The 17,218-nt window shown below is 40.2% G+C and overlaps 1 protein-coding gene across 1 annotated transcript in view; it reads right to left on the reverse strand.

The window, feature by feature from the left end:
- The window catches only part of ATL3 (atlastin GTPase 3), a 56,886-nt gene that overhangs the window by 37,027 nt on the left and 2,641 nt on the right, over positions 1–17,218 (reverse strand). The window contains exons 2-3 of the mRNA XM_036860561.1: positions 7,374–7,588; positions 7,090–7,233 (exon numbers count right to left, since the gene is read on the reverse strand). Of these exons, the coding sequence (XP_036716456.1) occupies positions 7,090–7,233; positions 7,374–7,588 (359 nt within the window). The remainder of the gene's footprint in view (positions 1–7,089; positions 7,234–7,373; positions 7,589–17,218) is intronic.

Below are 17,218 nucleotides of genomic sequence, written 5' to 3' on the forward strand. Positions count from 1 at the left end.
TTACCTGCAAGGCTGCATTCTTCTCTCAAATTTCTAGAGTTTTCTGGTTGTTTGATAAAATAAAATGAACATTTATTTCAATCTTTATGAAAGAGAGACCACACCACAGATGCCAAATGAAAGCAGGAGAAACTAGGCTATCATTCACTCTATGTAATTTGGTTTCATGAAGCCTTAATGAACGTTCCCACCTTAAAAGTTAGATGTATGCAAAATGTTAAATAAGATATAGTACCTTATAATCCTTATACAACTTGCTATAATTTTCAATCATATAATTTAAAAATAAAACTTTTCAAACTCATGTATAACTGGTTCCAAAAGAGGACAGGGTTTAACATGTTCAGAAAAATAAGTAAATTCATCAGCAAGTGCCTAGTTCTTTACCAATACCGAAATTATTGCAAAGGCCAGAAGGGAAGCTTTCTATGAAGCTCTATTGAATACAAGAAGAGAAATGCCATAGTCAAAAACATTTTTAAGTAAGATTTATGATAACAAATACAAATCAAAATTTTTATTCTTAGAAATGACATTTTTATTACTTAGAAAAGTATTTTTATTCTTAGAAATGATAATAAATCATTTTATATAGTTTATATATCAGGGCCCATTAATAACATATATTTATGGATTTTCATATACCCAACGCACTACTGTGATTGAATACATATGACATAAATTCAACCAAAAGAAAGCACTATTCAGAAAAAAAAGATCCATTCAAATGAAAGGAAGTTTCTAGCCTGAATACACTGAAACCTAATGATAAAAGACTTCATCTACCCATACTTTAGCGGTTTTGTGAAGAGGATACTGTCAAACTAAACGACCAATCAAGACTAATCATGGGGACTACCCTGGTGGCGCAGTGGTTAAGAATCTGCCTGCCAATGCAAGGGACACGGGTTTGAGCTCTGGTCCGGGAAGATCCCACATGTCGCGGAGCAACTAAGCCTGTGGGCCACAACTACTGAGCCTGTGCTCTAGAGCCCACGAGCCACAACTACTGAAGCCTGCGTGCCTAGAGCCCATGCTCCTCAACAAGAGAAGCCCACGCACTGCAATGAAGAGTAGCCCCCGCTCACCGCAACTAGAGAAAGCCCGCACGCAGCAACAAAGACCCAATACGGCCAAAAATAAATAAATAATAAATGAATTAATTAAAAACAAAAATAAAACTGAAGGTTTAAAAAAAAAAAACTAATCATGGCTGGAACAAGTGGATTTCCACATGTGAAAGGATGGTTTTGGATCCCTACCTCACATCATATACAAAAATTAACTAAAACAGATCAAGACCGAAATATTAGAGCAAAACCCACAAAACTCATAGAAGAAAGCATAGGTGTAAATCTTCATGACCTCAGATTAGGCAATGGTTTCTAATATATGACACCTAAAGCACAATAAACCAAAAAAAAATACACAAACTGGACTTCAAATAATTGCAAATCACATACCCGATGACGGTCTAGTATCCAGAATGCGTAAAGAATTCAACAACAAAAAGACAACCCAATTAAAAACTGGATTTGATTTGAACAGACATTTTTCCCAAGAAAATACACAAATGGTTATGTGAAAAGATTCTCAACATCATTAGTCATTACTAGTGTTACATCATGGATGGGCCTTGAGGGCACTGGGCTGGGTACGAGAGGCTACACAAACGACCCATATGTTATGTGACTCCATCCGTAGGAAACAGCCAACATGGAGGAGGAAAGTAGATCGATAGTGGCCATGGGCTGGGAGAAGAGGGAAATGGGGAGTGACTGAGTTTCTTTTGGGGGTGATGAAAATGTTCTGGAATTAGATGGTGATACCTGCACAGCCTTGTGAGTGTACTAAAAACTGCTGAATTATATATTTTAAAGGTTGAATTTTATAGTATGTGAATTATACCTCAATGAAAAAGAGAACATCATGGCATCTGCTAATGAGAAAAATGAGGCCAAACAGAGGGAAAAAGAAGACATACTAAAGAGAAGCTCTTTGAGGAGTGGGAGTCATAAGTATACTTAAAGTGCTGCATATTTCAGGGAAATAGTATTCTCATATCATGTAGTGGAATAGTAAAATACCATAACTACCTTCAAGAACAATTTGGCAATAGCTAGAAAAAGAGGAAATGGGCATTCTCAGACCCAGTAATTCCACTTGTAGGTGGCTTTCTAATTAGACAAGCTCTAAGCTAAAACCTCACCAAGTATAAAATAAGACAATCTTGCTAAACTTTTATTTGGCTAACTTCTAAAGAACTGCTTATCAGTATAGCATTTATCCAATATTAATTTTTTTAAATTGAAGTATAGTTAATTTACAATGTTGTGTTAGTTTCTGGTGTAGGAATATTGATTTTTTTTAAAGCACTCCTGATCCTGCTAGATGTCTGAACGTAATTTTTTTTAAAACACATTAGAAACTCAACAAGGTATCCCTACACACCAGAAAATTGACAATACCAAATGCTAACGAGAATATGAAACATCAGGACCTCTCACTCATTGCTGGAGAGCATGCAAAATGGCACAACTAGTTTGGAAGACAGTTTGGCAGTTTCTTACAAAACTAAGCATAATCTTACCATACAATCCAACAGTTGTACTTCTTGGTATTTACCCAAATGAGTTGAAACTTATGTCCACACAATAACCTGCCCATGAATATTTACAGAAGCTCTACTCATAATTACCAAAACTTGGAAGCAAACAAGATGTCATTCAGTAGGTGAGTGGATAAACTGTGGTCATCCATATAGTGGAATACTATTCAGAAATAAGAAATGAGCTATCAATACAAACAGATGTGAGGAACCATAAAAATATGTACATTGCTGGGCTTCCCTGGTGGCGCAGTGGTTAAGATTCTGCCTGCCAATGCAGGGGACACGGGTTCGAGCCCTGGTCTGGGAAGATCCCACATGCCGCGGAGCAACTGGGCCCGTGAGCCACAATTACTGAGCCTGCGCGTCTGGAGCCTGTGCTCTGCAACAAGAGAGGCCGCGATAGTGAGAGGCCCTCGCACCGCGATGAAGAGTGGCCCCCACTTGCCACAACTAGAGAAAGCCCTCGCACAGAAATGAAGACCCAACACAGCCAAAAATAAATAAATAAATAAATAAAATTTTAAAAAAAAATATGTACATTGCTAAGTGAAAGAAACCAATCAGAAAAGGCTATATACTATATGATTCCAACTATATGACATTCTGGAAAAGACAAAACTATGGGGACAGTAAAACAATCAGTGGTTACCAGGATTTCAGGGAGGGGAGGAGGAACAAACAGGTGGAGCACAGAGGATTTTTAGGGCAGTGCACTTCCTCTGTTGATATAGTAATCGTAGCTACATATCATTATACATTTATCAAAACCCACAGAACGTGCAACACAAAGAGTGAACCTTAATGTAAACCATGGGCTTTAGTTAATGACAACCTATCAATACTGGTTCATTAATTATAACAAATGTATCACACTGACAAAAGATGTAAATAATAGGGAGAAACTGGAAGGGGGAACTCTGCACTTCCTGATCAATATTCCTATAAACCTAAAATTACTCTAAAAAATAAAGTCTATTAAATTTTTTTAAAGGGCAGGAAACCAAAATGATGTCAGTAAACATGGAGCTCTATAGAGGAGTCAATTCAACAAGATAAAAAAATGAGGGCACTATAAATGTCAGATAACTAAAAGCAAAGCCTGCTTACTACTAACACTGTAGAGATTTCCTAAACTCTTAAGGAGAATTAATACACCACATTCCCTCAAAATTAAAATGAGGCCCACCAGTTCTGTACAAAGGGATCACAGAGTCAACAATAATTATTTATTCCTAAAAACAAATTAAGAAAGCATCTACCGGGGGGTGGGATGAATTGGGAGATTGGGATTGACGTATATACACTACTATGTATAAAACAGATAACTAATAAGAACCTACTGTTTAGCACAGGAAACTCTATCTGTGGTGACCTAAATGCAAAGGAAATCTAAAAAAGAGTGGACATATGTATGTATAACTGATTCACTTTACTATACAGCAGAAACTAACACAACATTGTAAAGCAACTATACTGCAATAAAAATTTTAAAAAAAAATGCCTACCACACATTACCAGAAATGTAGAAACAGAACATGATACAGAAAACAAGAACTGAAATGAAGGTCATAGGGCCTTGTTGTGGTGCCGTCTCTAAGAGTCGCTATGTTACCCACAACAGGCCCTTAACTCACTGGGTCATTTTACAGTATCTCTAAAATGAAGATTCGACTTCCATTTCCAGTCAAAATGGAATAACAGACTGGATCTACCCTCCCACCTAAAACCAAACATAACAGACGAAATATATGAAACAACAGTTTCAAGACATTGGACATCGGGTAACAAAGGATAATGATCCTTGAAAGAAAGGAAACAGATGAGGTGAGCTTTACAGTTGACCCAGCTAACTGGCCAAGGCACAGGGAGGGGGAACCCAGGCAGAGCCACCAGATTCTGAGTCAGGAAATACAGCTGAGAGTCAGGAAGACCAAGGAAACAGGAGTTCTTAGGCAGAGCACCTGAGAAGAGAGCTACAGAGACAAAGAACACCAGGGATCTACAGAGGGTACCCATCAAGTGTTCAGCTGAGTCCTGACCAGCCCATGTGAATAAGGAAATTACCTGAGGCTGGAGAAAGAGCCATTCAAAAGGGTTAGAGGGAACACTACCTAAGGCTCACAGAGGGCCAAGAACAGCACCTGTTCCCTCCAGTCAGACTACAAAAACCCCATAAAAGCAACTAGACAAAAAGACACGTTAGACACACAAGAACAATGATAAGGATAACAGCAATTTCTCAGCAGAAGTAATGTCAGCAAAAAGGCAGGGGAGGGACTCCCCTGGTGGCGCAGTGGATAAGAATCAGCCTGCCAACGCAGGGGACACAGGTTCGATCCCTGGTCCAGGAAGATCCCACATGCTGTAGAGCAACTAAGCCAGCGAGCCACAGCTATTGAGCCCATGAGCCACAACTACTGAGCCCATGTGCCACAACTACTGAAGCCTGCGCGCCTAGAGCCTGTGCTCCGCGACGAGAGAAGCCACCATAATGAGAAGCCCGTGCACCGCAACGAAGAGTAGCCCCCGCTCGCCGCAACTAGAGAAAACCCGCACGCAGCAACGAAGACCCAACGCAGCCAAAAAAATAAATAAAATTAAATCTTTTTTTTTGGCTGCGTTGGGTCTTCATTGCTGCGTGTGGGCTTTCTCTTGTTGTGGAGCACAGGCTCTAGGCACACGGGCTTCAGTAGCTGTGGCACACGGGCTCAGCAGTTGTGGCTCACTGGCTCTAGAGCGCAGGCTCAATAGTTGTGGCGCACAGGTTTCGTTGCTCCACGGCATGTGGGATCTTCCTGGACCAGGGTTCGAACCCGTGTCCCCTGCATTGGCAGCTGGATTCTTAACCACTGTGCCACCAGGGAAGCCCTAAATTAAATCTTTAAAAAAAAAAAAAAGGCAGGGGAGTGACATCTTTGAGGCACTGAAAGACAAAACTGCCAGCCTAGAATTCTATACCCAGCATAAATATTTTCAAAACAAAGGCAAAATACTTTTCAAACATAGAAAGAAAGCTAGAAGAATTCTGCACCAGAAGAGCAGCACTACAAGAAATATTAAAGAAGTCCTTCAGGCTGAAGGAAAAATGAATGCAAAAAATAGATAAAAATCTGGACACAAAAAGTGAAGAGCAGTTAATGGTAACTGCATGGGTAAATATACGGCTTTTTTCTTATTATTTAAATATCTTTAAAAGATAACTGACCACTTAAACAAAAATAAAAACAATGTTATTAAAGTAAAACAGTGACAAAAGCACAAAAGCTGGGAGGGGAGAAATGGAACATCAATTAAATTTCAGTAAAGCTGTTAAAAAATTAAAGGCTGGATAAAATAATATCTAAAGATCCTTCCATGCAAAAGTTTCTAATGTTATATTCCAAAAACTCCTTATTCTCCTACATTCTCTTCTCTTAAAAAAAAATGTGTGATAATCTCCCCATTTTGCTATGCATTTCTGCATGTGTATCTATGCTAAAAAAAAAAAAGGAGGGTTTTCCAATATACCTTTCTCCTGAAACTTCACTAAAAAAAAAAAAAAAGAGAAACAAATAAAACATTAAAAGAATAAGGAAATTTATAAGGAAAAAACACAGAAGCTGTGGAAACAGTGATCAAGAGTCATTCATCAGGGACTTCCCTGGTGGTCCAGTGGTTAGGACTCCTAGCTCCCAACGCAGGAGGCCCAGGTTCGATCCCTGGTCAGGTAACTAGATCCCGCATGCTGCAACTAAAGATCCCGCACACAGCAACGAAGATCCTGCGTGCCGCAACTAAGACCCAGCGCAGCCAAATAAATAAATAAATAAGTAAACATTAAAAAAAAAAAGTCATGCATCAACTGTCCAGCTCTCAAAATATTTAATTACTTAACATCAAGGAAACGGCTGAAGCTGAACAACCTGAAGGGGGGATATGAAACCTGAAGCCCTGGAAAGACTCAAAAATGAGAGGCACAAACAGCTGTGAAGGCATGCTTTAGGGTGAGGCTAAAAACAGAAGGAATGGGTTAAAGTCTGTTGAAGAAACAGTCATAACCCCAAATCCCCTCTTCCACTTTAGGAGACACATGACTTGCCCCTGCTGACCCTTACAAAGAAACCTGGGGAGAAGCTCTACAACTGAAGCTTACTAGGCTCGATGAGGTGGGTAAGATGCCCTGCTGACAGCTGGAGGAGTGGGGGGAGTGAATGCTCACAGGAGTAAGAGTGTAAAGAACAGAAGTAACATCTGAACAGCTGAGAGCATTAGCCTCTGGGAAGTGAAAATGAGCAGACGGAGGACTAGGGCACCTGACGGCTATTTTTCGTTAGAAGCCTTATGTTACTCTTTGACCTTTTAAACTATATTCATGAATTAGTTTTAAACGTGCACTTATATCATTCTGATAAAAATCATTTTTAATTGGATTATCAGGCTACACATTAAAGTTCTCATTTTGTTGTGTTTGTTAGTTTATAAGTCTTTTTCTTCCTTACCTTCTTCCCATCTGGCTTCTCCACAGTGAAAACCTCACTCCAGATCTGAATCCCAGTGGTTTCTGGGTCAGAGCCCCCTCTCCATGAAAACCCTGTTAACGGTTCTTCTGGGTCACCCAACCAATTTGAACGGCCACCTTCCTTCTATAGGAGAAATAAGAAATTTCCATTAAGTCTAAAATTTCGAGTAACTTTACACATCAAGGATAATTCATGAGCTTAGTTTGCTCTTTTGGACATAACAGTCTCACTTTCTAATTTGAAATGAAATAATTCTACTTTACCTGGAAATATAAGTATCGTAGCATGAAGTCCAGAAAGAAGGACTTGCCCTTTCGGAAGGCACCAGCCACTGACACCACCACCACATCAAGGTCTCGGATGTGTTCCTGTAAGAGGATGCTGGCCAAGGCTTTCTCTTCTAGCTCAAAGGCATGTTGGTCTTTCTGAACCAAAACAACCTGCACTGGACAAGGCTTTGCACTCTCCATAGCATCACCTATGTTGTTGTAGAGAAAAAAAATTAGTTTCAAATATTTTTAAAATATGTATTTTTTAACATGGGAAGAGTAAAAACTTCTTAAACACGGCACAAAGCACCAAACCATAAAAGAAAAAAATGACAAATTCGACTTCATTAAAACTAAGAATTTTTGTTCATTAAAAGACATCCTTAAGGGAGTAAAAATGCAAGTCACAGGCTAGGAGGAAATATTCCTAACACCTAAATCCAAAGGACTCATATCCAGAATCATTATAGAAAAAGAAAAGAAAAAGACAACCATTTCACCTTTAAAAATAGCAATGGGTAAAAGATTATGAACGAGCATTTCATTGAAAAATGATATCCAGGGCTTCCCTGGTGGCGGCGCAGTGGTTGAGAATCTGCCTGCCAATGCAGGGGACACGGGTTCGAGCCCTGGTCTGGGAAGATCCCACATGCCGCAGAGCAACTAGGCCCGTGAGCCACAATTACTGAGCCTGCGCGTCTGGAGCCTGTGCTCCGCAACAAGAGAGGCCGCGATAGTGAGAGGCCCGCGCACCGCGATGAAGAGTGGCCCCCGCTTGCCACAACTAGAGAAAGCCCTCGCACAGAAACGAAGACCCAACACAGCCAAAAATAAATAAATAAGTAAATAAAATTTTTAAAAAAACAAAAAACTACAAAATTCCATGTCCAAATAAAGGAGATTTAAAAAAAGGGATATCCAGGACTTCCCTGGTGGCACAGTGGTTAAGAATCCGCCTGCCAATGCAGGGGACACGGTTTCAATCCCTGGTCCGGGAAGATCCCACATGCCGTGGAGCAACTAAGCCCATGTGCCACAATGACTGAGCCTGTGCTCTAGAGCCCGCGAGCCACAACTACTGAGCCCGCGCACCTAGAGCCCGTGCTCCGCGACAAGAGAAGCCACCGCAGTGAGAAGCCCGCGCACAGCAACAAAGAGTAGCCCCCACCCGCCACAACTAGAGAAAGCCTGCGCACAGCAACGAAGACCCAATGCAGCCAAAAATAAATAAATAAATAAATTACTTTAAAAAAAAAACATAATGAGATACCACTGCCCAACCATCAGAGTGGCTAAAATTTCAAAGACTGACAATATCAACTGTGGGAGAGACTGTGGTACAAACTGTAATTCTCATACATTCTGATAGGAATAGAAAAAACCGTTAGGCAGTATCCACTAAAACTAAACATAACTATGATAAAGCAATTCCACTCCTAGGTATACACCTAAGAGAAATAAATGTGTATATCCACCAAAAGACATATATACAAGAATGTTCACATCAGCTTTACTCAAAATGGTCCAAAACTAGAAATAACCCAAACGTCCACCAATAGTAGAAAGGGTGACTGCCACTGCTAAGTGTGTATTTTTGGGGTTTTTTTTGGCCGCAACACGTGGCTTGTGGGATCTCAGCTCTCTGACCAGGGAAACCCTAACCCTAACCCTAACCCGCAGCCCCTGCAAGGGAAATGCAGTCTTAACCACTGGACCACCGGGGAAGGCCCTAAGCCTTTTAAATACATCATTTTACTTAATCCTCAGAACCCTACGAGGTAAATAATACTGCCCCATTTGAAAAATAAAGAAACTAAGGCTTACAAAAGTTAAGCATCTTTCTCAACAGGTTCTGGAGAAAAGCTTGAAAAGATCTTTAGGTGGCTATGTTTTGCAAATCACTCTTAATAACCTAGTCAAGGTTTTAGGGACAATTAATTCTTTAGTTCAAAATTAAGCACTAACCAGTAGTTTCTCTTCTAGAGTTGAAAGCACAAAGATATTAATTCTTTGAAATTCAGAGCCACTTAGCTATGTGGATTTATGGAAGGTTTACAAAAAAACAGCAGTGGGGCCAATGAAATGAGGCAAAGCACTATTTCCCTTCCCTAAGTGTATGTACTAAAGGAGATGTTTTTAGGTAGTTAAAAGGACACTTGTTTTAATAATTACGTATTTTAATGACTATTAAACATTAGGAAACAAAACCATGTTTTAATGGATTATTGCTTAGAAGGAGGCTAAGTTTTAAAAACTAATCAATATAAAGTAAATTGAAGGACAAATATTAAGTTGAGCATAGAACAGGTAGGCAGATTTGGCCAAAATCATACACATGGTCCCAGAAACACTTTCATCTGGGAAGCACTGAAGGCTGAATGATCACAGCAGGCAAAGTCGACAAAACAGCTTGACTGCCAGACTCTAATCTTTAAGTATGGGAATTGCTGCTCACTTTTTATTTTTTATTTTTTATTTTTTTATTTTTTTTTTGGCTGCATTGGGTCTTCGTTGCTGACCATAGGCTTTCTCTAGTTGTGGCGAGCGGGGGCTACTCTTCATTGCGCTGCGCGGGCTTCTCATTGCGGTGGCTTCTCTTGTTGCAGAGCACAGGCTCTAGGCACGCGGGCTTCCGTAGCTGCAGCACACAGGCTCAGTAGTTGCGGCATGCAGGCCCTACAGTGTGCGGGCTTCAGTAGTTATGGCACGTGGGCTCAGGAGTTGTGGTGCATGGGCTTAGTTGCTCCGCGGCATGTGGGAGCTCTCCGGACCAGGGATCGAACCCGTGTCCCCTGCACTGGCAGGCGGATTCTTAGCCACTGCGCCACCAGGGGAGTCCCGCTGCTCGCTTTTTATACTTACTGTATCAGACAGCAACAAAAGGGTTCTTGCCACTTTTTAATTTTTTGCAAACTGTTGGAAAACAATTTATAAACATTGATTCAATGTCATTCTAGCATTATAATACATATATACTAATACTTTTCTTTCCCATTATTTCCTATTATAAAAAGGAAACATTTCTGTAAATAATCTCTTAGAGTTCTTATTGCCATAACAGCAGGTGCATCCAGGACCTGAAGACCTTCAGTCTTTTATATCAAAGAAGAAATGAGAACAATTTATTCACACCTTATGGATAAGCCACAAGGTTAAGCACTGTGCAGTACTCAAAGCAATACCAAAGTCCCTGAGATGGCCGGTTGCTCCCCCAATATTCATTTTCTCCTCCTGCTATGGTAATATATTTTTAGCTGGGCATATAAATGCTCAGAAGAAACACATTTCCAACCCAACCTTGTATGTAGGGTATCACTGTGTGACTAAGTTCTGACTGGAAATGATATAGCAACTTCCATATCATGCATCTTCCCCCTTCCTGCTCGCTATATGTGAAAGTGGGAGCGAGTCACCCTGGACCAGGCACGTGAGGGCAACACCCTAGGAATACTGGAGCAACAAGAGAGGTAGGGCTGAGGACTTGGTGTAGCAGAACTGCCATGCTGGCTCACTTTCATATGAAAGAAAAATGTCTACCTTGTTTAAATTACTTATTTGGAGGCTCTATGAGATGTAACCAATACAGTAGTCCCCCAGGAGTTCACAATTAAGTTCATGGTACTGGCTCTTTCAATTTTATCTATTTCACTATTAAAGTTTACTGAGCAGTGTAAATGTACTGATACAAAGCAGGCACACAATAAACAACTGTAAAAAGGATGAATGATATGTACCGTAATACAGTTACGTAATACAGTTTCTACAGTTAGAAAGCTACCACCCTAAGGATGCAGGTGATGTTGTCAGGGCAACAGGTATGGAAGATAAAGTTACCTGGGCTACAAACAAGATAGAATAATCACATGACAAAAATGTATGCAGTTGTAGACAACGAATTGCACTTCAAGAGAAGATGAAGACCACTAAGAAGGACAGTTTAAAAAAAAAGTGATAAAGCCTTCCCTCATCTCTTCCTCTTTCTGCCTATAGCAAAGTGAAAAAGAAGAGAACCAGGCTATATTTAGTTGAGGGAGCTGGGGTGATCCTGCATTTCTCTCCGACAGTATACTGGGCACACCGGATTTTAAAAGATCTTGTTCCTTTGGTTTGGATCCACTTAAGGGAAAAATCATTTTAAACTGTACACATCACTAATAATTTAATTTAAACAAATAGAGCTGCTCATTTTTCACCACACTATCTTTATCTCTCACTTCCTAAGACAAGAGAACTATATTATTGATCATCCAAGTAAAAATCTTATTTCCACTCACCCTTTTCTAGATATCATGTAAATTTCCTTTGCTGATTTATCCTCGCATCTCGGACAACCTGCCCCCCAATCTCATAGATCCCTTAATCAAAACCTCAGGGCCCTCTCCTTTAGCCATGTCACCTTCCAACCTTTCCTGCCTGTTAGGTTGATCACGCAAGTCAACATCCCCGAGTGTTGCTTTAAGGATGTTACCTCATCCTTCAGGGATGAATGCCTTCATTACAGTACATAAACATATCATGACAGCAACTACATAAAAAAAATCAAGGACTTCCCTGGTGGCACAGTGGTTAAGAATCTGCCTGCCAATGCAGGGGACACGGGTTCAAGCCCTGGTCCAGGAAGATCCCACATGCCGCGGAGCAACTAAGTCCGTGTGCCACAACTACTGAGCCCATGCTCTAGAGCCTGCGAGCCACAACTACTAAGCCCGCGTGCCACAACTACTGAAGCCCGCACGCCTAGAGCCCATGCTCTGCAACAAGAGAAGTCAACACAATGAGAAGCACGCGCACCGCAACCAAGAGTAGCCCCCACTCGCAGGAACTAGAGAAAGCCCGCGTGCAGCAACAAAGACCCAACGCGGCCAAAAATAAATAAATAAAATAAATAAAACAAATTTATTAAAAAAAAACTACAAAAACATTTTATGGATTGATGGCTGAAAGCTAAAAAATCTCCATCCTGTAAGTCAAAGCCTTTCACCATTCGCCCTACTGCCTTCGTTCCTCTAATTCTTTATTCTCCTCATCCTCCCAGGTAAATTTATACTCACTGGTCTTCCTCCTAGGAGAAAGTTAGGATTCACGTCCTGTCCTGTCTTGATTCCAAATTTTCAAATATACAGCCTATTCAACCATTTGTTCTCACAGCCTGAAATGTTTCTTCCACTTGATTCCAGCAAACACTTGCTCATCCTTCAACAATCACCTTCACCCTCCCTCTGTCCTGATCGCCCACCCCATCCTCTCAGAGTCCATCACTTTGCACGGTACACTAAAAGCGATCAAGAGAGACAGCAGGGCTTAAATCCTTTCTTTCTCACCTCTAGAATGTAAGCTCCATGAAGGCAGAAATTTTTGTCTCTTTTGTTCAATGCTATATCCCCCAAAAACCAGATCAGTGCCCACAGAGAGTAGACATCCAATAAACAGTTGGGGAATAAATGAAAAACTCCACCATTTAGTCACAATGTGACTGTGGATAAATTTCTAACCATTTGTAGCTCCATTTATTTATAAATCTAATACCCATCTCAAAGCACAGTGTCTGACACATATTAGGGACTCAATAAAAAGAACCCACTTTCCTATTTCCACTAAAACCTTTACTATTATTCCACTCATTACAACATAATAATATTGTAATGAGCTCCTGGGAGCCCCTGGGGAGTAGGGAAACCACCACATTCAGCCCCAGTATCTACCATAGAATAATAGCTTCCTAGTACTGTAAACACTAAACCCTACAGTACATGTAAAGAACCTCAATAAAAGTCAGTTTCTTCCCTTTCTCCTCCCAGTCTCCTTTCTTTGTCAACCTCCCTGAAAGTGTGTCTTCATCCACTTATCTACCCATTCCCTTCTTATCACCTTGCAATCTGACTTTCCTCTCAGTCTCTCTGTTGAAACCATTCTCTAGTTCATCAATGACCTCTCCTGCCAAATCCAATAGGCCTTTCTTGATTCTCATTCAACTCTGCACCTGTGATATAACACATTGGCCAACCACTTCTAAAACTTCTTAAAACTTTTGGACTCCACAACAGTGCCCACTCCTAGTTCTCTTCCAGCCTCTTTATCATCCCCTTTCACCGGTTCTCCTTTTCAGCCTCCTGTGATACCCACCAACGCCCTGCTTTAGCCTTCCGCAGTTCTCAACCTCTCCCTGAATAAGCTCTTTATTCTTATAATTTCACTACACCCTCTATTTTGGTGATGCAACTTCATTAATTTCTAACCTGCACTTAGGTCCAAATGTGCAATTGCTTAAGGGACAGATTCACCTGGATATTCCACCATCAGCTCACTCTCGGAGGAGTATTACGGAGAAATATATGGGTATAAGAGTCAGGAGAGGGCTTCCCTGGTGGCGCAGTGGTTGAGAATCTGCCTGCCTGTGCGGGGGACGCGGGTTCGAGCCCTGGTCTGGGAGGATCCCACATGCCGCGGAACAACTGGGCCCATGGGCCACAACTACTGAGCCTGCGCGTCTGGAGCCTGTGCTCCGCAGCAAGAGAGGCCACGATAGTGAGAGGCCCGCGTACCGCAATGAAGAGTGGCCCCCACTTGCCGCAACTAGAGAAAGCCCTCGCGTAGAAACGAAGACCCAACACAGCCAAAAAAAAAAAAAAAAAGAGTCAGGAGACAAGTTCCTGTTCCAGTTCTACCACTAACAACCTGTGTGATTCTGGGCATGTCTAGTCTTCAGTCTCAACAGTAAAATGAGTCAAGATTTAACCTCTAGCAACCCTTTCAGTTCTAACATTTTATAAGTCTACATTTAGCATCATCAAAATGAATCCTCTCAGCTGCTCCACTTCTCTCAAATCTCCACCTTTCAGCCTTCACATCTTCCCTGACTCCATCTTCCTATATGAAACATACCACCAGACCCTATCATTTCTTCCTTCTATGACTTAAGCTCCTGGTTTGGCAAAGACTGTTATAACAGTGAAGGCGTATCTACAGGAGAAAGGCCTTCCCTAACAATCAGGAAAAGACCAGATTTCTGGGCCCAGTTTCGTACTAACGGTAACAGCGTGAGTAAATCACTTTACTTCTCTGTGTCTCAGCTTCGTCCACAAAATCAGGCAGTTAGGTAAAGCCATTTTATAGCTCTAAAATTCAATCTCTCTTGAACAACTGAAAATTTCCTGAATATCTAAATTGGCCAAACTTGCTGGGTAACGTATTCATGCCTTGGCTTAATTTAAAATTGTATAGTCCTGGCTAAAGAACAGATCAAAATTTACGATGATAAAAACATGAAAGCAACTTGCTCAGCAAGGACCCCACCAAAGACTTGGGGGTTTGTTTTAGGAGTTTTTTAAGGGGGAGAGATACTCCATTTGCAGTGAAATTACTCCCATGTCTCAGTAATCTTATACTCTGGAGATCTAACCTCCAGGGACAGTACTAGAAAAACCTTTAAGTGGCAACCTTATATGCCTTCTCCCTTTAGCGAAGCAATCATTTCCCAAGGTCTAGATATGCATTCTGCGATGACAACAACAGTAAGGCTCACTTACATGAACAGTTAATGTTCGATATGAAGAGGTAATGCTCTATTATGTTCATTTACATGAATACCAGATGTGACATTTTATACACATACAAAGATATGGCCTGACCACAGTCACATCTACCACCTGTATTTTTGGCCACACCACGCAGTTTGTGGGATCCTAGTTCCCCGACCATCTGTATACATTTAAGTGAACTTAAAACCTAAGTTTAGGGAAAACCTAAGTTTAGGGAAAACCTAAGTTTAGTGAACTTAAAACCTAAGTTAAAAAAAAAAAAAGTGAGTGGTAGAACTATATCATACTGCCAATTCTGATTAGTGCTGTAAATAGCTCATAGCAATACTGCATCAGCCATCATTTCGAAGTATGTAGAAATGTTGAAATATTTGCATAATTAAAAAGGACTCCAATAGTTGATGTGGAAGCTACAACATTTTTTCTAATTACTTTTAAAGTACTGACGTATCCTTTACTTTGGACACAACACACCTTAACCCAGACTAACCAATAGGTTTAAGTATGCCTATTCAAACAATCGTTGTATCATTGGATTCAACGAAGAAGCTCTGCACTAAAACAAAAACAGACAACCCAAACAGAAGGGCTGAAAGACTAACAAGTGAAATTAATTATTATAGGGACAAATTTGTAGAGATCTGAGCAAATTACAGCGCTGATTCTTCCTAGAATTATTTCTGAATTTTCAAAGGACTGAAAGAAAGAAAAAAAAAAAGCAGCTGCACAGGCTAAATAAAAGTAGATGAGACTTCTGAATTATAATTGGCCTTCCTGCTCCTATGGAAAATGTAAATTTTAAGAAATAAGTTCTATCAGAAAAAGCATTATGGGGAAAAAAGTTTAAATGTCCCTCAAATACTTGAGAAGACCATCTGAACAGTGATAAATTCAATGAAACTAGTTATTTGGAAGCAATTACAATTGCTATTTCAGATAATTCAGACAGAATTTAGTAGATCAAGTCAACAGTTTAGACCAGGGTTTCTCAACCTCAGCACCACGGATATTTGGGGCTGGATAACTCTTTGTTGTGGGGAGCTACCCCATTCACTGCAAGATATTTAGCTGCATCTCTGGCCTCTACCCACTGGATACCAGTACAGCTACCTCCTGATTGTGAGACCCAGCAATGTCTCCAGACATTGCTAAGTGTCCCAACCAGGCAAAATCACCCTGGGTTAAGAACCACGGGGGTAGAGCCAGCCTCAGTACTCATCCTTACTGTCCAGAGAGTTTTGAAAACCAAATCCTAACTACAGTTATAGAAACATTTCACTGAGTAGCGTGCATGACTCAGGGTAAAGTTATGACCTGAGTTTTCCACTCTCCTTTTGAAATACCACATTTTCTAAAGGGCAAAAGCAACACACCCAAAAACAGAAGCATACCATTTTCATGCCTTGTTCTTACTGGCAGTCTTTAAAGTTCCTAATTCACAGAAAAGGCCAAAGAAAACACATCATCATATGTAAGGCTAAGTACACTAAAGCCCTCAGCCAACTCTACAACTGCTGGGTGTGGCTCTTTTTTGGTGATGGTGAGGGAGTGCTTTTATACACTGTTTTGTCTCAAGGCAGTAAGCATGCCGGTAGATACACGTATATTTTTAATGTTGTTTCAGTGAAAATTCTATTTAAATGCAACTTAACAGAATAGTAGGGGAAATTTGTACCTTAGCACAGAATGCTGAACAAAACCACATTTTCTTTATCAATTTAGAATTCTGTAGTGCTTAATGGATTTATGAAGATCAACTATGACTAAACAGTATTAAAGATTCAGAAATGCAGAGACTGGGCTGAATCTAAAAATGATGCCAGGCTATACTACAGGCATCTAATTTAATATAGCCATTTAATAGAATAGATGCCAGGCTATTCTATTAAAAAGATAAAAATCTTTTTAATAGAATGAATTCAATATTCATCTTATTTGACTTTACCCTAAAAATAAGAACACCACCAAAATCAATCTGGTTACCTGAAGGTTTTAATTACCTGTATTCCAGTTGAATAAGACTTTCTTAACTGGCAATATTTGATTTGGAGTCCTTATCATTTCAAGACAAAAAGAGTTAATCTACTTCTTTGCTTAGTCACCTACTATACCACTAAAACCTATTTTCTGATTTGTAATATATTGATACTTTATCTGTGAAACATATGTAACACATTCTAACAATCAAAACATATTCTAACAATCAAAACACATACCAATAAAAGGCATTCTTTAGATATTTGCATGGAAGAGTATCAACTCAATACAAAAATACTGATATTACAAATTATACTTCCTATA

The sequence above is a fragment of the Balaenoptera musculus genome, chromosome 8, assembly GCF_009873245.2.
Source record: "Balaenoptera musculus isolate JJ_BM4_2016_0621 chromosome 8, mBalMus1.pri.v3, whole genome shotgun sequence".
NCBI classification, from domain to species: Eukaryota; Metazoa; Chordata; class Mammalia; order Artiodactyla; family Balaenopteridae; genus Balaenoptera; species Balaenoptera musculus.